Here is a 22,177-nt window from a genome sequence, read left to right as displayed (position 1 = left end):
GCGCAAAAGTTATTGCGTTTACTAACAAAGGGAAAGATTTTTGTCATTTTTGTTGTTTTTTTTTTTAACGCGTAATGGCGGCGATCTGCGATTTTTTTTGCGGTACTGCGACATTGCGGCGGAAAGATCGGACCCTTGACTGACATTTTTGACACTTTTGGGGTTACCAGTGACATTTCTACAGTAATCAGTGCTATATATATGCACTGTTACTGTAAAAATACACTGGTAGTGAAGGGGTTAACTTTATTTGAGAGGGAGGGGCTGTGTGTGTCCCTAGGGGCGTGATTCTAACTGTGATTGGCTGTGGCTTCAACTGTATGCAGAGTGATCAATGGATCTACATAGTAGATCCATGTGATCAGCTCTCATACAGAGAGGAGAATGACAGGCAGCTTGTTTACACAAGCTGCCTGACTTTCTCCCTCTCCCCCGCCGATCGCAGAGTGGCCGGCGGCGATCGGGTCCGCCGGTCACGCGCGCGGGGGGGTCCGTGACCACGCGGGAGCGGGAGCGCGCCTCCGGCGGCGCGCGCTCGCTCCCTAAACCCTCACAGGCGAGCGACGTAGACCTACATCACTTTGCCTGTGAGGGGCTGACCGCCGCCGTAGATAGTCGTGCGGCGGTCGGCAAGTGGTTAACCACTTGCCGTCTGCTCACATTGCTGCTACTGCAGCAATGTGGCTCGTTATCGTCCAGCGACGTCGACCTACGTTGCTGGACTCCTCCGCTTGTGGGCGGCGCACGCGCGCCGCCGGAGGCTCGCTCCCACTGTGTTCAGTCTCAGCAGGAGTCGGGCCAGGGGAGGAGCAGCAGCGATCGCCGCTGCTCTTCCCCGATCGTCGGGGAATCGAGTGTGGAGATCCGCCCGCTTGTGTAAACAAAGAGGGGCGGATCTCCTAAGTGACAGGCAGTGACAGATTGCTGGATTCAGCATAGCTGAACATGCGATCTGTCCCTGTGTCACTCAGTCACCTCCCCCCACACACCTTAGTAAGCACCAGGCATACATTAACCCCTCCCTCTCCAATAAAATTAACCCCTTCCCTGCCAGTGTCATTTTTACAGTAACAGTGCATATGTATAGCATTGATTACTGTAGTAATGTCACTGGTACCCCCAAAAGTGTCAAAAATGTCAGTCAAGGGTACGATCTGTCCGCCGCAATGTCGCAGTCCCGCAAAAAAAATTGCAGATCGCCGCCATTACTCGTTAAAAAAAAAAAACCACCAAAAATGACAGAAATCTTTCCCTTAGTTAGTAAATGCAATAACTTTTGCGCAAACCAATCAAAATACACTTATTGTGATTTTTTTTACCAAAAATATGTAGCAGAAAACAAATTGGCCTAAATGGGGGGAATTTCATATAAAAAAATTTGAAAAATATTGTTATTTTTTCAAAATTTATGCTCTTTGTTTGTTTATAGCGCAAAAAGTAAAAAGCGCAGAGGTGATCAAATACCACCAAGAAAGCTCTGTTTGTGGGAAAAAAGGACGTAAATTTTGTTTGGGTACGGCGTCGCACGACCGCGCAATTGTCAGTTACAGTCGCACAGCGCCGAATCGCAAAAAGTGGCCTGGACGTAAGACAGCAAAATCCTCCGGTGGTAAAGTGGTTAAAGCGGAGTTCCACCCTAAAATTAAACTTACCTCCATCTTCTCCCTCCGGGTCACCTGAAAAACAAATGGATAATCGCATTTTTTTTTTTTTTTTTACTTACCATGTTTAGAAGAAAATATACTTACCTTACTTCCTCTTCCTCCCCTCGGTGGCCACGGCGATTCGTCACTTCCTGGCTTGCAATGATTCCTGGGAGCTGAACGTCATCGCTCCCAGGAATCAATGCGCCTGCACCGGCCCCGACGTCAGTTCCGGTGCGGGCGCCGTCATACCTTGCTAAACAGCTTCTGGGCATGTGACGGCGGGGCCGGTGCAGTGCATCGTGGGACCGAAGAAGACGAAAGAGGACGCAGAAGAGGACGCGCTGGCTTCAAGCTGCCCACACCTGAGATGGCAGCGCTGGAGAATAAATTTTCAAGGTAAGTATTTCTTCTTGCAGGTAAGTGCAACCCGGGACTGATCAGAGGCTAGCCATTGTGGAATGCACTAGCCCTGACTGTCCCAGGGGTATTTTTATTTTTAAAAAAATGTCCCAGGGTGGAACTCCGCTTTAAGTAAATCCCTGCTCCAGGTTGACAACGCTAAACCACTACCTCACAATTACTAGCAGCGTTGTCAGCCTGCCATGCACGAACCTTCAGCTTGGTTTTTGGGCTGCTTATCTGATAGCCCTAAAAAGAACCCCCACCCCGATGACAAACTGCATGCACATGGCAGGCTGACAACGCTCTACTGGTAATTGTAAAGCAGTGGCTTAGTGTGGTCAGCCCGCAATAGGAAGTTCTGTTACTGGCAGGATCTCCATGTAAAACACTTTGCAACAGATTCACATGAAATATTTGCATAACATTTTGGATTTCCTGTGGCTGTGTGGTATGGCAATGAGAAAGGATGGGGGGAGGTGAAACAAATATTCTAACACCTCCTTATCCAAAACATAAATATACATTAGAATAAAGATATATTCAATAATTGTTATAAAAAAACAGTAATTGTTATTTGATTTCCTCTTTCATATTGGTACAGTAAAAAAAATACACTATTATGGAAGCTGTCTCCAGCCGCCATCTTATCGTAGCGCAGATTCCATTCCTCTCTAGTCCCCGCCCCCTGTAGACAGAGCCTCCGCTGTGTTCAGGTGAGGCGTGTACACGGGTCAGGGTTTCTAGGTATTACTGGCCCCTCGACGCAGAAATCTGATTGGTCCAGATCAGCTTCTTGCCCTTACAGGGAAAACGAAGGTGGGGCGGTGATTTGTACGCGTTCTCCAATGAACGGCTGCTCACTGTAAGGGACGCTCGCCAATGAGACTCTGAGGTGAGGTGACTGACGGTTGGTGTAGCCAGTAGGAGGGGAAGTTGGGTGTTACGGAAGCGGCCTCGGCGTGTGAGCGCTGTCTTAGCCGCCTCTATGGCTCCCTTCCGCGGTTTGCTTTGGCTGTTGCTGCCGGTGTTAGCGGCCGGGCTGGGACAACCCCAGGACTCGGAGCTGACTTTCCTGCTGCCGGCCGGGAGACAGGAGTGCTTCTATCAGACGGCGCTGTACAATGGCAGCATGGAGGTGGAGTACCAGGTGAGACCCTTCCAGAGACTGGGGGGAGGGGGGCTGTCAGAGTACACCTGGGGCAGAGAGTACACCTGGGGCAGAGAGTACACCTGGGGCAGGGATTACCTGTGAGACAGGAGATTTAGGTGGAAGGTGGAGGCTATGTGACCCTTAGTTGACATGGGGGGTGTCAGCCGTGACTCTTGGTCGAAGTTGGAGTGCCCACTCTTCTTGGTCGAAGGGGGGTGACAGTGGCCTTTGTCTGACTTCTTGATCCAAGGAGGGGTGCCCCTGGAAGAAGAGGCACCAGTGACCCTTGGTCACAGTGAGTGGGGGAGGGGGCGTCCGTGACCCTTGGTGGAAGGGAGGGGGCGCCAGTGACCCTTGGTGGAAGGGAGGGGGTGCCAGTGACCCTTGGTGGAAGGGAGGGGGCGCCAGTGACCCTTGGTTGGAGTGAGAGGGGGCGCCAGTGACCCTTGGTTGAAAGGGGGGGTGCCAGTGACCCTTGGTGGAAGGGAGGGGGCGCCAGTGACCCTTGGTCGAAGGGAGGGGGCGCCAGTGACCGTTGGTGGAAGGGAGGGGGCGCCAGTGACCCTTGGTCGAAGGGAGGGGGCGCCAGTGACAATGGGAGGAAACAAGGAGCCGCACAACTGGGTGGAGATGCAAATCATAAAAGTCCAAATTTTATTGAATTCCAAAAATAAAAACACATCCAATGTGTGACCACAGCAGTCGGAGACATGGAAAAAAGCACGGCGGTTGACGCGTTTCACGGAATCTACCGCTTAGTCGTAACCAACGACTAAGCGGTAGATTCCGTGAAACGCGTCAACCGCCGTGCTTTTTTCCATGTCTCCGACTGCTGTGGTCACACATTGGATGTGTTTTTATTTTTGGAATCCAATAAAATTTGGACTTTTATGATTTGCATCTCCACCCAGTTGTGCAGGTCCTTGTTTCCTCCCATTGTTGCTGTCCTGGATTGCGGATCCTTGCCTGCACCTGTGCTGGATGTGCTTGGGATCATCCCCTCACCGGAGCGGTTCGCTCTCTCCTTACACGTTTGCTGTTGTAGGGGGCGCCAGTGACCCTTGGTGGAAGGGAGGGGGCGCCAGTGACCCTTGGTCGAAGGGAGGGGGCGCCAGTGACCCTTGGTCGAAGGGAGGGGGGGGAGGGGGCGCCAGTGACCCTTGGTTGAAGGGGGGGCGCCAGTGACCCTTGGTTGAAGGGGGGGCGCCAGTGACCCTTGGTTGGAGTGAGAGGGGGCGCCAGTGACCCTTGGTTGAAAGGGGGGGTGCCAGTGACCCTTGGTTGAAGTGAGGGGGGGGAGGGGGCGCCAGTGACCCTTGGTTGAAGTGAGAGGGGGCGCCAGTGACCCTTGGTCGACGTGGCAAGCAGCCTGTTTTCTAAAGCGGCGGGAGGGGACGCCCCCTCCGCCACTTGCTGGTGTTTCTGAGGCTTAGCGTTTGCCGGAGAGAGGATCTGGTGGTGTGGCTGGCTGCACCCATAGGCGTTCTAAGAGTAAACTCTCTTTGGTCGACTCCCGTTTCTGGTCCAGGCTAGAATAAAATATATTTGTATGTATTTATATTATAAAGCGAAAGATCAAATTTTATTTTCTAACTTTTAAAGGTAAATCTCTCTTTTTGACTCCACATCTCTCCATAAAGAGGACCTGTCATCCTTATTTCTATAACAAGAGAGGTTTACGTTCTTTGTAATGGGAATAAAAGTTATCAAAAAAAAATTAGGCAGTATATAAAATGTAAAAAAAAAAAAAAAAAAAAAAAAAAAAAAATGAAAGCACCATCTGTGCAGAAGCGTATACATAAGTAAATGGTATTGGAAGCACACGTGAGTTATGGCTGCGAATGTCGGAGCGAGAGCAATAATTCTAGCGCTAGACCTCCTCTGTAACTCTAAACTGGTAACCTGTAAAGGTGTTTGAAGCATCGCTTATGGAGATTTTAAAGTACATTAGTTTGTAGGCATTTTACGAGCATAGGCAATTTTAAAGCGTTACATTTTGGGTATCTATTTACTCGGTGTAACTTCATCTTTCACATTATACACAAATATTGGGGTAACTATTGCTTTTTTATTTTTAATTCATTAACCACTTTACCACCGGAGGATTTTGCTGTCTTACGTCCAGGCCACTTTTTGCCATTCGGCACTGTGCGACTTTAACTGACAATTGCGCGGTCATGCAACGCTGTACCCAAACGAAATTTGCGTCCTTTTTTTCTCACAAATGGAGCTTTCTTTTGGTGGTATTTGATCACCTGTGCGATTTTTACTTTTTGCGCTATAAACAAAAAAGAGCGAAAATTTTGAAAAAATAACAATATTTCTCACATTTTTTTATATGAAATTCCCCCCCCCCCCCCCCCCAAAAAATGTAAAAATCAAAATTTTTTTTATCATTTATGGCCAATTTGTTTTCTGCTACATATTTTTGGTAAAGAAAATCGCAATAAGCGTATTTTGATTGGTTTGCGCAAAAGTTATTGCGTTTACTAACTAAGGGAAAGATTTTTGTCGTGTTTGGTTAAAAAATAAAAAACAAGTAATGGCGGCGATCTGCATTTTTTTTTTTTTGTTTGTTTTTTTGCGGGACTGCGACATTGCGGCGGACAGATCGGACCCTTGACTGACATTTTTTACACTTTTGGGGTTACCAGTGACATTACTGCAGTAATCCGTGCTATACATATGCACTGTTACTGTAAAAATGACACTGGCAGGGAAGGGGTTAATTTTATTGGAGAGGGAGGGGTTAATGTATGCCTGGTGCTTACTGACGTGTGTGGCGGGAGGTGACTGAGTGACACAGGGACAGATCACATGTTCAGCTATGCTGAACCCTGCAATCTGACCCTGCCTGTCACTTAGGAGATCCGCCCGCTTTGTTTACACAAGCGGGCGGATCTCCAAACTCGATTCCCCGACGATCGGGGAAGAGCAGCGGCGATCGCCGCCACTCCTCCCCTGGCCCGACTCCCGCTGTGACTGAAAACAGCGGGAGCGAGTCTCTGGCGGTGCGCATGCGCCGCCCACAAGGGGAGGAGTCCAGCGACGTAGGTCTAATTCCCCCATCCACACACTTGAAGTGGATGGGGGAATCCTCCCCCCGCGGTCAGAATACACAGATCAGTGTTGCAGCCCATTGGCTCATGGTGGCTCAGCCCATTGGCTCATCTTTGGATCACACACTGATTGAAGCAACATTTTCCAGCAAGCTGGTTCATGACCAGTCAATTGGATTGATTTCTCCTGAACTGTACATAGATCAAGTTTTCGATCCTTGTATGGCCAGCTTAGGTGATGATGTTTGGACATCCAACACGCGTATTTGTTAGAGATCAGTGAATTACAACAACGTGGTGAAGCTGCAGGATGGGGATAACCACTTGAAAACAGAGTGGCAATGACCGCTCCCCATATTTCTACAATGTCGGTCCCTGTTAGCACAGTAGGTAGGATTATGCTCCATCTATATTCAGTGATTTCATTGTCTCTTTGCTGCCCCTGCAGGTTATTGGTGGAGCCGGGTTAGATGTGGACTTCTCCGTCACCACCCCTTCAGGGATCTTGCTGATCATGGAGCATAGGAGATCAGACGGGGTCCACACGTGAGTAGATGATCCTCTGTGCTGCCCTTTACTCCTTTACATCTCTCCATAGTTTCCCTGTGCGCTCTGTGTCACTGACCTTTGGCCTGAACTGATTTCTCTCTCTCTTGTTGGGAGCAGCGTGGAGCCCACAGAAGCTGGAGACTACATGATCTGCTTCGACAACTCGTTCAGCACCATTTCTGAGAAGCTGGTGTTTTTTGAGATCATATTTGACAGTCAGCAGGGAGACGAGGAGCCGGACAGCTGGGCTGATATGGTGGAACCTGATGAGCTTCTAGATATAAAGATGGAGGACATCAAGGTATGTCTAGGGGGATTCTCATGTTACATTTGTGTTTCCATTCTCGTTCACAATTGTCAAAACTCTCAGCACATAGCGGTGCAATTGTAAGCTAGCCATATACCATACAATCTGATTCTATAGAATGGGAGGGGGGGGGGGGACAGTTGTCCTTGTTGAGGAGATTCCCCTGCACTGCAAGGACTAAATGCTTGTTTTGTCTGGGGGGGGGGGGGGGGTCACTAAAATCAACTATACAGTCGGTATAGAAAAGAATCAACCCCCCACCACACACACACACACACACACACACACACACACACACACACACACACACACACACACACACACACACACACACACACACACACACACACCTTTAAAATAATTGCACTTTGTTGCTTTGCAGGCTGAAATGAAGACAGTTTTTGTTTTTTATCCAGCTGTATTTACTCAGCACAACCTTTAACATCTAAATGAAAAATAGAAAACCAACATGTCAGAAAATAACGGAATCGCTGAGTTGGAAAAAGGATCACCCCCTTGTGTCAGTATTTTGTTGAACCATCTTTTTGCTTTAATTTACAGCCTTTAGTCTGTTGGGATATGTCTCTACTAACTTTGCACATCTAGACTTTGCAATATTTGCCCACTCATCTTTGCTGAACTGCTCAAGTTCAATTAAATTTGATGGTGACTGTTTGTGGACTGCAGTCTTCAAGTCATTCCACAGATTTCCAATGGGGTTTAAGTCTTGGCTCTGACTAGGCCATGCAAGGACATTCTCATTTCTCTCCTTTAACCACTATGTGCTCATTTTTGCTGTGTGCTTTTGGGTCATTGTTATGTTGGAAGGTAAACCTTCTTCCCATTGACAACTTTCTTGCAGAGGGCAGCGGATTTGACTCAAGAATTTGATGGCATTTTGCCCCATCCATTTTTCTTCTGTTCTGAAAAGTGCTCCAGTCTCTGCTGCAGAGAAACACCCCCATAACAGGATATTACCACCTCCATGCTTTACTGCAGGGACAGTGTTATTTGGATGGTGAGCTGTATTGGTTTTCCACAAGACTTATTGCTTGGTGTTGAGGCCAAATCATTAACACTTCACCAACAGGAAACACTCCATCCACCAGATTTTAAAAGGAGGCTTCTACCACCATTCCTCAGTTTTTGTGTTTTCCCCAGCCAAGGAACACCTGTGTGGGGGAGTCTGGGGCTCTTAAGGTGCTGTCCTGAGAGACCGGGCGCCCTGCGTCCACCTTACCTTTTTTATGGAGAGGTTGCTTCCTCCCATTCACGCGACCTACTGCAGTGCATGGGCTCCCTCTTCCCTTTCAGTGCTCAGACGAGCAAGGACCCCTGGGAGTGCAGCCCCTGGATGGCATTTCTGGCTGGCGGTGAGGCTATTTTTTCCCTTATCGTCTTTCAGGACAGGCACTTCTGAGAGAACCTGGCTCCTCCCTTCTTAGGAAACACCGCCCCAAATTATTGGATTTAAGCCTCCCTCCAGCTGGCTGCCTCAGTTCTGGTGTTTCCTCCAGCGGGGAGACACCGTCCAAGAGGAGCCTTAGCTGAAGCCAGGAGGCTGAAGTTAGAGGGAGTCAGGTACTCTCAGAAGGCGGCCAAGAAAGACAGCACCGGGGGGGACCCGCTTACCTGTCGGCCGCAGAAAATTTTTATCACCACAGCCTCGCTCAGCGGAGTTTCTTGGCTGGGGGGCCCGCTCACCACGCTTGGGGAGAGCGTCCGCCATGGTGCATTCCGCCCCCCCCGCTTGCGGCGGTGTGGAGCAGCCGGGCCGGATGACGGGGGACGTCACTTCCGGTAGGGGCGGGCACTTCCGGCGGCAAACCGCGACTTCCGGTTCCGGGTCGCGGCGGTGAGCGCGCCAGATATGAAAGGCTGGTGCGTCCTGCAAGCTGGGGGACAGCTGCCAGGTTAAGAAGAGCCACTCCAGGAAGCATGTCGGAGGCACATACCTCAGTTACCGCTCCGGGAGATAACAGCACCAGCCACCATAAGGTAAGGAGGCCTGGGGTGGTTCTCCCTTACTTCTCCCACTAGCTCAATTTTTCTGTTCCCTTAGAGTTAAGGGGAGTAGGGAGGCTGAGGGTCACACTGTGGGATCTTCTTGGTGATGGTCGTCCCTAGCAACACCCTCTGGTGGGGCAAGCTGTGCAGGCTGGGGAGCATTAGGTAGTGGATTTTAAACTATGCCTTTTATATTTGAAATTACAGAAAGCCTCAGAGAAAAAGCCAGCCCATGTTTCCAAGAAGAGATGCCCTTCCTGCAAAGAGAATATGGGGGAAACTTGGACTAAACCCTTATGCAAAGAATGTCTGGAGAGTTTAGTGAAGGAACACACGGAAAGTCAAAACGCAGATTTAGCCACCTCTGTCAAGGAGCTTGCTAGCACTTTCCAATCCTTTAAGGAATTGTTTGCTAACACCCAGCTTCCACAGAGTTCCCCCCAGTCGGCACGGCAGGAAAATGCTCCAACACCGCAGTTACTACCCTCTACAAGTGGGGAGGCACCTGCGGGTTCTGTACATCAAGGGGAAGAGTGCGATAGCACACCCCCCAATTCCCCAGGGGAATCTGAGGCAGAGGGGTCGGATGGGGAATCCAAAAGAACCTCTAGATACAAGCTGTCTCTGGAAGAGGTGGAAGGCCTGATAGCGGCTATCCACACCACTCTAGGAATCCAGGAAGAGAAGAAAACATTATCTTTGCATGATCAAATGTACGCGAGTCTGGGCAAACCAAAGAAAAAGGTTTTTCCAGTACACGAAGTCCTAGTAGACACTATAAAGAGCGAGTGGCAGGATCCAGAAAGGAAACCCTTCTTTTCAGGAGCTCTGAAAAGATGATTTCCTTTTTCTGAGGATGATTCGGCGGTCTGGAACAAATCACCTAAACTGGACGCAGCCTTTTCGCGAGTCTCCAGGCATACGGACTTGGCTTTCGAGGATATGGGATCACTCCCTGATCCCATGGATAAGCGAGCAGACTCCCTCCTGAAGAAAGCCTGGGACTCAGCTCTAGGAAATCTTAAGCCTGCCATGGCAATTACGGTAGTAGCCAGAAACATGGAGTATTGGCTAACTCAGATAAAGGCACATATTGAGGCTGAGACTGGTAAGGAGACCATATTATCCTCATTTCCCATGTTACTACGGGGAGTAGCATACATAGCGGATGCCTCTGCGGAGTCGGTGCGCATGACGGCCAGGTCATCGGCCTTAACCAATTCGGCTAGAAGAGCCCTCTGGTTAAAAACTTGGCAAGGAGACGGGGGCTCTAAAGCCAAATTGTGTGGGATCCCATTTACAGGGGACCGCTTATTTGGTCCAGGATTAGAAACCGTCCTGGATCACACGGCAGACCGAAAGAAATCCTTCCCAATTAAACAGGGGAAAAAGACGGGATTCAATAGAAAGTCCTATCCCCAGAAAAATTTTTCGGCTCCAAAGAAATCTGAAGGACAGAAAAGATCCTGGAGTCAAAGAGGGAAGGGCCGCGGGGGGGCTATTTTTCGCCCTCCTGAACAGCCCAAGAAGTCTCAATGACAACCTCACCACTGTGGGAGGAAGACTGGGGACCTTTCTCCCTCGGTGGGAAGAGATCACCTCCAGCCCCTTTATCCTGCAGATAATAAGACAGGGTTATCAGCTGGAGTTCTCAAGCCCCCCTCCTGCCAGAATGTTAATCACCCATCTGCCAAAATGCGAACAAGAAGTCCAGGGCCATACTCTCCTCTCTCAAGGAACTAAAAATACAAAACGTCATTCGGAGAGTTTCAGCAAAGGAAGTGGGAGAAGGTTTTTACTCCCACATCTTTGTGGTGATAAAGCCCTCAGGCAGTTACAGGTTAATCCTAAACTTAAAACCCCTGAATCGTTCAATCAGATACAGGAAGTTCAGGATGGACTCTATCTATTCAATAAGAACCATCCTTCCCCCACAGTGCTATATGGCCTCGATAGATCTCAAGGATGCATACCTGCACATTCCCATTGCAGAGAAAAGCCAAAAGTTCCTGAGGTTAGCCGTAAAAACAGGGGAGGACATTCAACACTGGCAATTTCAGGCCCTCCCTTTTGGCCTCTCCTCGTCCCCCCGAATATTCACGAAGGTAATGGCAGAGACCTTGGCATTTATGCGACTACAGGGTTTGTCGGTAATCGCATACCTAGACGACCTGCTGTTGTTCGCCCACTCCCAAGAACAATTGTCCAGGGATCTCCGGGATGCAACACGGATTCTGGAAGACCTGGGTTGGCTACTAAATTTAGAAAAATCCTCCTTAGTACCAACACAAAGGATATTGTTCTTGGGGTACGAGATAGACTCCAGGGTCCAAAAAATCTTCTTACCCCCGGACAAAAAGCAGAAAATAAACAAGGCAGTAGGACAGTTGCAAGCAAACCAAGCGATCTCAGTCAGACAATCCATGTCTATACTGGGGTTACTAACAGCAGCCATCCCAGCAGTTCAGTGGGCAGGCCTGCGCTTTCGTCCCCTGCAACTATTCATCGTGGAAGCTTGGGACCGCAGCCAGGATTCCCTGGATACCTTCATACAGATCCCAACCGCAGTGAAAAGATCTCTGTGGTGGTGGAGAAAAGCCGAAAACCTATCACAAGGCCTCTGTTGGGTTCAGATAGCCTCCACCATCATCACCACAGATGCAAGCGGCATAGGCTGGGGGGCCCATCTGGGATCCAAGCTAGCCCAGGGGACCTGGGGACTGGAGGAAGCAAAACAATCCTCCAATTGGAGGGAATTGAGGGCGGTAGAGTTAGCCCTCAGAGCCTTCCAGGAGGACTTGCAGGGACACCGAATTCAGGTACGGTCAGACAATGCCACAGTGGTAGCATATCTAAACCGACAGGGGGGAACCAGAAGCAATCTCCTATGGGGTCTGGCAAAGAAGATCTTGCAATGGGCCGAGGTCCAAGTTCTCTCTCTTTCGGCAGTTCATCTCAAGGGAGAGTTAAATCAACTAGCCGACTTTCTCAGCAGAAAGAAGGTAAGAGAAGGAGACTGGACGTTAAATCAGGAGGTGTTCAATGGAATTACCCAGAGATGGGGAATGCCAAACATCGACCTGTTTGCCTCACGGCAGAACACAAAGACACCTCAATATTTTTCCCTGAGCAGATGGGACGGAGCTCTAGGGGTGGATGCTCTAGCTCAACCCTGGGTGTTCCCCAAATCCTATGCCTTCCCCCCACCAGTGCTAATACCAGCGGTCTTGAGGAAGTTTCAGGAGGAAAGTACGACGCTAATACTTATAGCACCACATTGGCCGAGGAGACCGTGGTTCTCGACCCTAAATCGCTTAGCGGTAGAGCCCCCCTGGTTGCTACCAGTGAGAGAAGATCTCCTCTCCCAGGGCCCAGTACTCTGTCCTCAGACACAACATTGGAACCTTGCAGCTTGGCTACTGAAGAAGAACTGTTAAAGAGCAAGGGTTTCTCGGGCCAACTGGTGCAGACTCTGCTAGGAAGCAGGAAGAAAGAGACACAGAGCATCTACCTAAAAACTTGGAAGTTTTTTAGAAACTGGTGCAAAGCAAGCTCTTTAGACGCAGGAAGTACAGTATCAGTACTCGAGTTCCTACAAGAGAGGGCTAACAAAGGGTTAGCCATCAGCACCCTAAAAGGCCAAATTTCAGCCATTAGCGTATTCCTCGAAATACCTTTAGCAAAAGATCCCTGGGTGATCCGTTTTTTCAAAGCCCTGAATAGGCAAAGACCAACAAGAAATCTCCCATTTCCAATGTGGGATTTGTCTTTAGTTTTGCAGGCTCTCATTAAAGAGCCATTTGAGCCATTGGAGTCTTGTTCGGTGAGAAATTTAACCCTCAAGACAGTTTTTTTAGTGGCAATCACGACCGCCAGGCGGGTTAGTGAGCTAGAGGCCCTTTCGGTTAAAGCACCTTTTTTACAAATTTTTGCAGATCGGGTTATCTTTAAAACCGATCCAGCGTTTCTACCCAAGGTAGTCTCAAGGTTCCATAGAGACCAGGAGATAGTGCTACCGACGTTTTGTTCAGAGCCTGTGAGGGAACAGGAAATTCGTTTTCATAGTTTAGATGTCAGAAGATGCATTCTGCAATACCTAAACATCACGAAGGAGTTCAGGAAGTCAGACTCTTTTTTTTTTGTTTTATTTAATAGTTCAAAGAAGGGTACTAAAGCGTCCAGGCGTTCAATAGCCAGATGGCTTAGATTAATCATCTGTGATGCTTATAGGCTTTTCGGTAAGGAGGTCCCTATGGGTATTAAGGCGCACTCTACAAGAGCAATGGCGGCCTCTCAGGCGGAAAGAGCTGGTGCTACCCCGGAGCAGATCTGTCGGGCAGCAACTTGGTCCAGCTACACAACTTTTTCCAAACACTATAGACTGGACCTGCTATCCGCTAAAGATCAGGCTTTTGGGCGAAAAGTCCTGCAAGCGGTAGTCCCACCCTGAAAGTAAGTACTCTCTTATCCTCTCAGAAGTGCCTGTCCTGAAAGACGATAAGGGAAAATTAAAGTTACTTACTGGTAACGTCTTTTCCAGTAGTCTTTCAGGACAGCACTAATACCCACCCGAAGAAGGTCTGAATATAAGATGATCAGAGGATGGAGGTTAGTATGATATATCTTTGTGTCTCCCCAGTGGCCGGAGGTACTCGTAAAGAACTGTGGCAGCCAGCTGGAGGGAGGCTTAAATCCAATAAATTGGGGCGGTGTTTCCTAAGAAGGGAGGAGCCAGGTTCTCTCAGAAGTGCCTGTCCTGAAAGACTACTGGAAAAGACGTTACCAGTAAGTAACTTTAATTTTTCTCACCGCTTCTTCAACTTTCTGGCGCTTTACCCGGATCGAGTGCCGCTCGTCCGGCTGGAAGCGAGGTTTCCAGGTGGAGCGGCGCTCGTACAGGGGGCGCGCGGCGTCATTTCCCCGGATGCAGGGGAAGAGGGGAGGAGCAAGCTGGTGCTTATTCTGGTTCTGGTCCAGCGCAGGGGCGCTTTGGGTCTCCGCAACCGGTACCCTAAAGCCACAGAACACGCCAGCGCCGTGATGGAGACAGCTTCTGCACCAAGTGGGACAGGCACCAGCAAGGCCCAGGTAAGGGGTAACTGTATTTACCTGGTCTTACTGTGGGGTCTCTCTCCTTCCTTTTTACCCCCCCCCCCCCCCCCCGGTGGCCTGTTAAGGCACATGGGGCTTATCTTAATGTCTTCTGTGCACCTAGGTGGCCCTGAGGTATAGGCTGACTCCTTAGAAAGATTTTTTTGTGTTTTTCTATCATGTTTTACTGGTTAAAATTTCTGAAGCGATAGCTAAAGGAAAAGGCCCCTCATGCCAAACAAAGTTGTCTGAACTTTGGAAAAAGTCACTCTGCCAAGGATGTATTGACGCCTTGGTGAAAGAAAAAGCGTCTTCAGCATGTAGCGATTTAATTGCATCTGTAAGGAAGGAATTGGATGCTACCATTCAATCTTTCCAGTCATCCCTCCTTGAGTCAGCCATCAGCTTCACACTCTTCTCGGGGCTCCCAATTGGTTCCTTGGGTGGAAACAGAAATGGTTCCTCCCACCCAAGGAAGTCATTCCCCCTCACATTCCAAAGAGGAGTCAGAGGAAGAAGAGGAGGAAGGGGTTCAAAACATACCCTCTAAATATAAATTGTCCTTAGAACAGGTAGATGGTCTATTAAAGGCAGTTTATAAGAGGAAAAGGAGCTATCCCTGCACGATAGGTTCACCCAGGCTTGTATACATCCTAAGTGTCGCACCTTTCTGGTGCATCAAACCGTTTCAGAAATGAGTGGGCTGAGTCAGAAAGGAAGCCCTTCTTCCCCAAAGCCTTTAAGAGGTGTTTTCCTTTTGGTGAGGACCCAGGGGCCCCCTGGAATAAGGTTCCAAAAATTGATGCAGGCCTTTTCCCAGGTTTCTAGGTCAACTGACCTAGCATTCAAAGACATGGGAGTGCTAGGGGATCCAATGGATAAGAAGATGGACCAACAGCTCAAGAAAGCCTGGCATACCATTATGAGCAATCTTAAGCCTGCCCATGGCAATGGCCTGCGTATCCAGGAATTTGGAATACTGGGTTAGCCAGCTAAAGGCCCATATTACAGCAGATTCCCCAAAACAAGAAATCCTAGACTCATTCTCCACTCTATCCACGGCTATAGCATTTATTGCAGATGCATCAGCGGAATCGGTGAAGATGACGGCAAGGTCAGCAGCACTAACCAACTCTGCTAGAAAAGCTCTTTGGTTAAAGACTTGGCCTGGAGACGCGGCTTCCAAAAACAAACTGCGGAATCCCGTTCCAAGGAGATCTCCTCTTCGGCCCTGAGTTAGACTCTGTTTTAGATAGAACAGCAGACAAAAAGAGGTCTTTTCCTATTAAAAAGAAAAAGCAGCCAACTAAGCGGCTTTTTCAACCTCAAAAAACTCAGCAGGATAGCAGGCCCGAAGAGAAGAGAAGAAATTGTCCAGCGCAAAGACCCAGGGGGAAAGGAAGCGTCCATTTCCATCCTCCTGCGTCAGCCAGCAAAACGCAATAAGACTTTGCTGGTGGGAGGAAGATTAAAAGAATTCCTCCCCTACTGGGCAGCCATGACAGAAAGTCAGTATATTCTGGATATGCTGTCCCAAGGCTACAAAATCCGAGATTTTGGAGCCTCCTCCCAAAAGGTTCTTTGTCACGAACCTCCCAAGAGACGCAACAAAAGCCCTGGCTATGACAGACCTTTTAAAGGACCTGATGCGACAGGGAGTTGTGAGTCTGGTACAAACGGCATCAGGGATTTTATTCCCATATTTTCCTGATAAAGAAACCATCGGGGGATTTCCATCTTATCCTCAACTTGAAACCACTAAACAGGTCAGTTCTGTACAGGAAATTTCGGATGGACTCAATTTTCACAGTCAGAACCCTGTTAAGTCTATTGATGCTATGAAGCATCCTTTGGTTAAGGGATGCCTATCTACATATCCCCATAGCCTCTCATTTCCAAAGATTCCTGAGGTTGGCTGTGGATATGGGGAAGGAAATCCTTCATCTTCAATTCAAAGCCCTTCCCTTTGGCCTGTCATCAGCCCCTCTGATTTTTACAAAGGTGATGGCAGAGTGTCTAGTGCCCCTCCGTCTACAGGGAATCTCTGTGATACCATACTTGGACGACCTACTTTTCTTTGCCCCTTCCGAGGAGAAGCTTCAAAGAGCTCTAAACAAAGCCAGAGTTCACCTAGAAGCTCTGGGCTGGATAGTGAATTTCCAGAAGTCGAACCTCACACCAGCACAGCGGGTACAGTTCCTGGGGTTTCAGATAAGCTCAGTAGAACAAAAAAATCTTCCTCCCAGAAGACAAGCAAGCCAAGATCCAAAGTATAGTGGCTATGCTGCAAACAAATCAAGAATGGTCGGTCAGAAGTGTTATGTCAGCTCTGGGAAACCTAACTTCGTCAATTCCAGCCATCCAATGGGCAAGGCTCCATTTTCGGCTGCTCCAATACTTCCTACTACTAAGAGTCTGGGATCACAATCCAGAAACTTTGGAGACAAAAGTAAAAATCCCCACCAAGGTCAAGAGGACCCTCTGGTGCTGGAGAAACCAAGCAACATTATCAAGGGAATTGGCCTGGACCTTCCTGGTAGACCAAAGAATAAGATGCCAGCAGATGGGGTTGGGGAGCCCACTGGAATCAAAACCTGGCACAGGGTGCTTGGTCTCAAATAGAGAGACAGGGAAGTCTTCAAATTGGAGGGAGTTAAAGGCAGTCGCCCTGGCTCTTGCTACCTTCTCTCCAAACCTCCAAGGGACTCATGTACAAGTCCTATCGGACAACGCCACGACAGTGGCATATTTGAACAAACAAGGGGGCACAATAAGCAGAACCCTACAATTATTAGCAACCAAAATCCTGGAATGGGCAGAAAGACAATTGCTTTCCTTGTCAGCAATCCATATCAAGGGCACACTGAACAAAGTGGCTGATTTCTTAAGCAGGCAAAAAATTTGGGAAGCAGAGTGGAGCTTAAATCCAGAAGTCTTTGCACTGATCGTCAAGACTTGGACAACCAGAAGTGGATCTGTTTGCAGCAAGAGAAAACGCAAAACTTCCGCTTTACTTCTCACTCCACAGAAACAACAATTCTCTGGGGACGCATTCTCTAGCGCAACCCTGGAACTTCTGCTTGGGCTACGCTTTTCCCCCCTTTCTGCTTATCCCTCTTGTACTAAGGAAGATACAGAAGGAAAAAACATCAGTGATCCTGATCCCTCCATATTGGCCCAAAAGAGTCTGGTTTTCAACTGTGCTTCAGTTTGCAGCCAAGCCTGCCTTTCTTTTTTTTTTTTTTTTTTTTTTTCAACAAGTTCTTTATTGTAATAAATCAAAGCAAAAACTATACAACTTTGTACAATACACATCTTGAAATTTTAAGGAATGAGTAAACCAAACTAATTTACATATATCAAACAAGGGTTCATATAGAGGAACCTGTACTGCAATTAAAGGAAGCCGAGGAACACAATACAAGTAGACTGATATCTGTCATTTTGTACATACTACTAATAATATGCATTACTAATACGTCCCCTCCCTAGGGAAGGAAAGGAAACAGAGGAAACACAAAGAATGAAAACAAACAGCTGTACCACTCCCTGAAATTAGAACGATCTCTTATGTGGCTTTATTCAGATGGCATGCACGTCTCTGGGGCCTGAACCCACCTATCCCATATCTTATTATACTTGGATACACTTCCTCTATGGGAGTAGATCAGTTTTTTATAGGGCAAGGTTACATTGATCTCCCGGAGCCAGTCCTGTATAGATGGAGGTGAATCTCTCATCCAGCGGCGGGCCAAACACTTCCTAGCGAGAAACAGTGTCTCATGCAAAAACAGTGTGGTATATTTATCTATATTAATATCAGGGGGTATTCCTAGTAAACAGAATTTCGGAACCAGGGTCAAAGGAGACCCCATGGTATCATGTAGAAATCTAACCACCTGCTCCCAAAAGCCCTGGACCTCGGTACATGTCCAGAGCAAATGGTAAAAGGTGCCACGCTCCACCCTGCACATGGGACAGCCAAGCCTGCCTTTCAGCTCCCTCCTCGTCAGGACTTGCTTCTTCAGGGCCCAGTCTGTCACCCAGAGGTAGCCAGGCTGAACCTTATCGATTGGTATCTGAGGCGCAAATCCTAAAAAAATAAAGGACTCTCAGAAGCGGTAGTAACCACTTTACTTTCCAGTAGGAAGAAGGTTACTAGAGACATGTATGCAAAAGTTTTGAAAACTTATAACCCCAACAACAACAACAACAAGGACTCCACAACTAACAAGGAATCAAAACTTGGAAAGAATTGTGTCAATTTTGGAATTTCTACAAAATTATGCAGAAAAGGGTTTGGCCGTGAGTACCCTCAAGGTGCAAGTAGCAGCCTTAGGAGTATTTTTTAGAAAAATCAATTGCCTCAGAAGCCCTGGTCGCCAGGTTCTTTAAGGCTCTTACCCGTTCCAGACCAGCACCTACCAAGAGTTTTCCCAATTGGGACATATCAGTAGTTCTTCAGGCCTTTACAAAGGAACCTTTTGAACCTTTAGAGACTATTTCGCGGCTACGTGGTCAAGTTACTTTACGTTTGCACAACATTATAGGTTGGACATTTTGGCAGCCGGGGACCAGGCTTTTGGCAGAAAGGTCCTTCATGCTGTGGTCCCTCCTTAAGCTAAGCAAGTCTCGATAATCCTCTCAAGGTGCTGCCCTGAAAGATGTTAAGGGAAAATTCAAGTTGGACTTGCCGGTAACTTGTTTTCCAATAGTTTTCAGGACAGCAGGAGCCGCCCTATTGTATAATTTTGCTGTTATTAGCCATATTTGTTTGTGTTCCAGCATGGGCTGGAGGTACTCTTCTACAACTGAGGAATGGTGGGAGAAGCCTCCTTTTTAAAATCTGGTGGATGGGGTGTTTCCTGTTGGTGAGAGGGAGGAGCCATCTCTCGGTGCTGTCCTGAAAGACTATTAGAAAACAAGTTACCGCTAAGTCTAACTTGAATTTTCCATGTGGCCTCAGAATCTTCAAGGTGCGTTTCGGCAAAGTTTAGTCGTGACTGCATGTGACCTTACTTAAAGGGGTGACTTTTCTCTTGCAACCCTCTCATACAACTCACATTTGTGGAGAATTTGTTATTGTCACATGCAGGAATTTATGACCGAGTGGTCATTGTGTGCAACTGCTTCAGAGTTGCTGTAGGCCTCTTGGTAGCCTCTCTGACCAGTTTCCTCCTGGCTCTTTCATCCAGTTTGGAGCGACATCTTGATCCAGGGAGGGTCTGTGTTGTACCAAAAACCTTCCGCTTCTTAAAAAGACTTCACTGTGCTTCTAGACATTGATAAACCTTCTTTTTTTTTTTTTTTTTGTTTTTTTTTTTTTTTTTTTGTATCCAGCTCCTGACTTGTGGCTGTCCAACTTTATTCCGAAATCTTTTGACCTTGCTTTGCCACTCCTAGGCGATTGCTTCAGTTGCACTATCATGGGCTGAAATGCTCCAGGAAAGCTCTTTTAATGCTAAGCTAATCAAAATGAACACAGTTGAAAGTCAAATGGCTTTGTGTGTCATTGGGAAGGTGATTATCTACACCTGATTGAGTTTACAAGTCTATTTTAGCAGGGGGTGATCCTTTTTCCAACTCAGTGATTTGTATATTCATTTTTTTTCTGACCTGTTGGTGTTATATCTTTCACTTGGATGTTCTAAGTTGCACTGAGTAAATACAGCTGGATAAAACAAAAACTGTGTTTGGTCATCTTTCAGGATGCAAAGCTACAAAATGTGATTATTTTAAAGGGGGGTGATTATTTTCATTACCCACTGTATTTGCCGTATTCCACATTCCGCAAGCCTCCTCGCCACCCTTCTGACAAACCCATAGAGCATCCCAGATCCTCCTCCTCGGGTCCCTCTTCAGGTCTCCTGGCCTGGCTTTCCAGTTGAGTGCCCCCACAGCAAGCAGCTTGCTATAGGGCAGCCGAGTCGCAGATCCGTGTGTCCATTCAGACACCGAGCCTGGCTAGGCCCCCCCCTCCCCCCCGCCTCTCTTATTGGCTTTCTGACTTTGATAGCAGCAGGAGCCAATGGTGTTCCGCTGCTGTCTCAGTCAATGAAGAGTAGAGTCCTGGGCATTCGAGTCTCTCCTGCAACATTACTGGAAAGAGATGGGGCTCAGGTAAGTATTGGGGGGGCTGCTGCGCACAGAAGGTGGTTTATCTTGATGCATAAAATGCAATAAAATAAAAACCTTCTGTCATTACAATCACTTTAATTGAACAAGCTGAAGTTAGAAACTGGCTACCATGCACAGCTGCAACAGATTCTACACTTTCCAGTTTTAGTAAATCTAACTATAATTGAGGACGCCCAGGGTCTGCCCACAACCAAAAGCATTGGGGGGGGGGGGGGGGGGCACTACCTCGTCCAAACAAGTATTTAACTCTTGCTGTGCTGGGTAAACCCCAGTGCAAGGGTTTTCCCTTTACCCCTTGTTTTTTTGTTTTTTTTAAATTCTGGAGTTCAGATTTAAAGAGGTTGTAAACTCGGTAAAAATTTTTTTTTTTTTTTCTACAACCTGAAAGAGAAATACATAATGAGCTAGTATGCATCGCATACTAGCTCATTATGAAATACTTACCTTAGAACGAGCCCCCGCCGTACCGTCCGCTCACCTCTATGACGGGCGACATGTCTAGTCGCCCGTCTTCCGGGATCGTGGCATCCGGCCATCTGATTGGCCGGAGCCGCGGTGACGTCACTCCCGCGCACGCGCACGGGAGCCGACAGTCACGGCACGGGGCTCTGAAGGAACGGCACGAGCGGCCGTTCCTTCATAACGCATGCGCCGGTGACGTCACTGGATGCATCGAAGGTAAATATCTCCTAAACGGTACATGTTTAGGAGATATTTACAGTACCTATAGGTAAGCCTTATCATAGGCTTACCTATAGGTACAACTTCCCGAGGAGGGTTTACTTCCTCTTTAAAGGGAAAACGGAGCTCTATCCTACTGATGAAGGTTCCAGGTTTAGTGATCTGGGTTTACTATGACCAACTATAGAAGGTTTTTCTTCTCCACGGGAAATCTTTTGCTGTTTTAAATTTATTTTTCCTGTCTCCTCTTTGCAGGAGTCCATAGAAAGTATGAGGGCCAGACTAGAGCGCAGCATGCAAATGCAGACAGTCCTGCGAGCCTTTGAAGCCAGAGACCGTAACTTACAGGAGAGCAATCTGGAGAGAGTCAACTTTTGGTCAGCAGTCAATCTCGGTGTGCTGGTGACAGTGGCCTTCCTCCAGGTCTATATGCTGAAGAGCCTCTTCAATGAAAAACGCAAGACCAGGACGTAGCAGAAGGACACTCTGTTTTGAGTTCAAATGTTTCAAATCTATACAGTCTTCCACCAGCACCAAGGATGTAGAATCAGTACATCCAGCCTGCTATGATTGTCACTTTAAAGCAATCTCTGTTCAGACTTCAAAACCATGAAGCACAAAGGTGTGACAGAATGCAGGGAACTGTACCCTTGTAAGCTCATGAACCTAAACTGTCATCTCTGCAAGATACTTAAGTAAGATTAGCCACCTCTCGATGCAAAGAATGCAGGAAAATATGGACTGGCCCCCAGTTGATGCTGTTTGGTGCTTCTAGCAAACATGAGGGATATTGTGCTTCCTTTTATGTGTGAAATGAGCGCTGCCTAAAACAACCAGTCAGCTGCCCTCTTTCAGTTTCTAATATGCAGGAGGTTAGGGAATGGGTCTGCCAATCTCTTACTGGATGATGTGGGTCATCCCAACCAAACTTAATTTAGATATGTGAGTTATAGAACCTGATCAAAGGTGTTCAACTCCTTATCACCCCCCCCCCCTTCCCCAGCTATGAGATAAGCATTCAAACCACTTTCAGAAAGGTGATAATTTTATCGAATTGTATGAATTTGCTGCCTCTGGGAGCACATCTTCCCTCGCCATAACCAGAAGCTGTTTTTGCACACGCTTAAAAAGCAAAAAAAAAAAGATA

The 22,177-nt window shown here is 47.8% G+C and overlaps 1 protein-coding gene across 1 annotated transcript; it reads left to right on the top strand.

Annotated features, from left to right (window-relative positions):
* The first annotated feature begins 2,961 nt into the window (after positions 1-2,961).
* Positions 2,962-21,894, top strand: TMED1 (transmembrane p24 trafficking protein 1). Its single transcript, XM_082256933.1, has 4 exons — positions 2,962-3,195; positions 6,706-6,803; positions 6,924-7,107; positions 21,286-21,894. The coding sequence occupies exons 1-4, from the start codon at positions 3,034-3,036 to the stop codon at positions 21,502-21,504; spliced, it is 663 nt and encodes a 220-aa protein (XP_082113059.1). The 5' UTR covers positions 2,962-3,033; the 3' UTR covers positions 21,505-21,894.
* Positions 21,895-22,177: the final 283 nt, after the last annotated feature.

This window comes from Pelophylax lessonae, assembly GCF_965119305.1.
Source record: "Pelophylax lessonae genome assembly, chromosome: 4".
In the NCBI taxonomy this organism is placed as follows: Eukaryota; Metazoa; Chordata; class Amphibia; order Anura; family Ranidae; genus Pelophylax; species Pelophylax lessonae.
Note: the sequence above shows the minus strand (reverse complement) of the source record. Positions and strands in the feature narration are given on the sequence as shown.

Excerpts from the sequence above, each read along its gene's own strand:
- TMED1 (XM_082256933.1), top strand. The coding sequence starts at position 3,034 with ATGGCTCCCTTCCGCGGTTTGCTTTGGCTGTTGCTGCCGGTGTTAGCG. Across the intron at positions 3,196-6,705 it reads GCATGGAGGTGGAGTACCAG|GTTATTGGTGGAGCCGGGTT; the intron begins GTGAGACCCTTC and ends CTGCCCCTGCAG. Across the intron at positions 6,804-6,923 it reads AGATCAGACGGGGTCCACAC|CGTGGAGCCCACAGAAGCTG; the intron begins GTGAGTAGATGA and ends TGTTGGGAGCAG.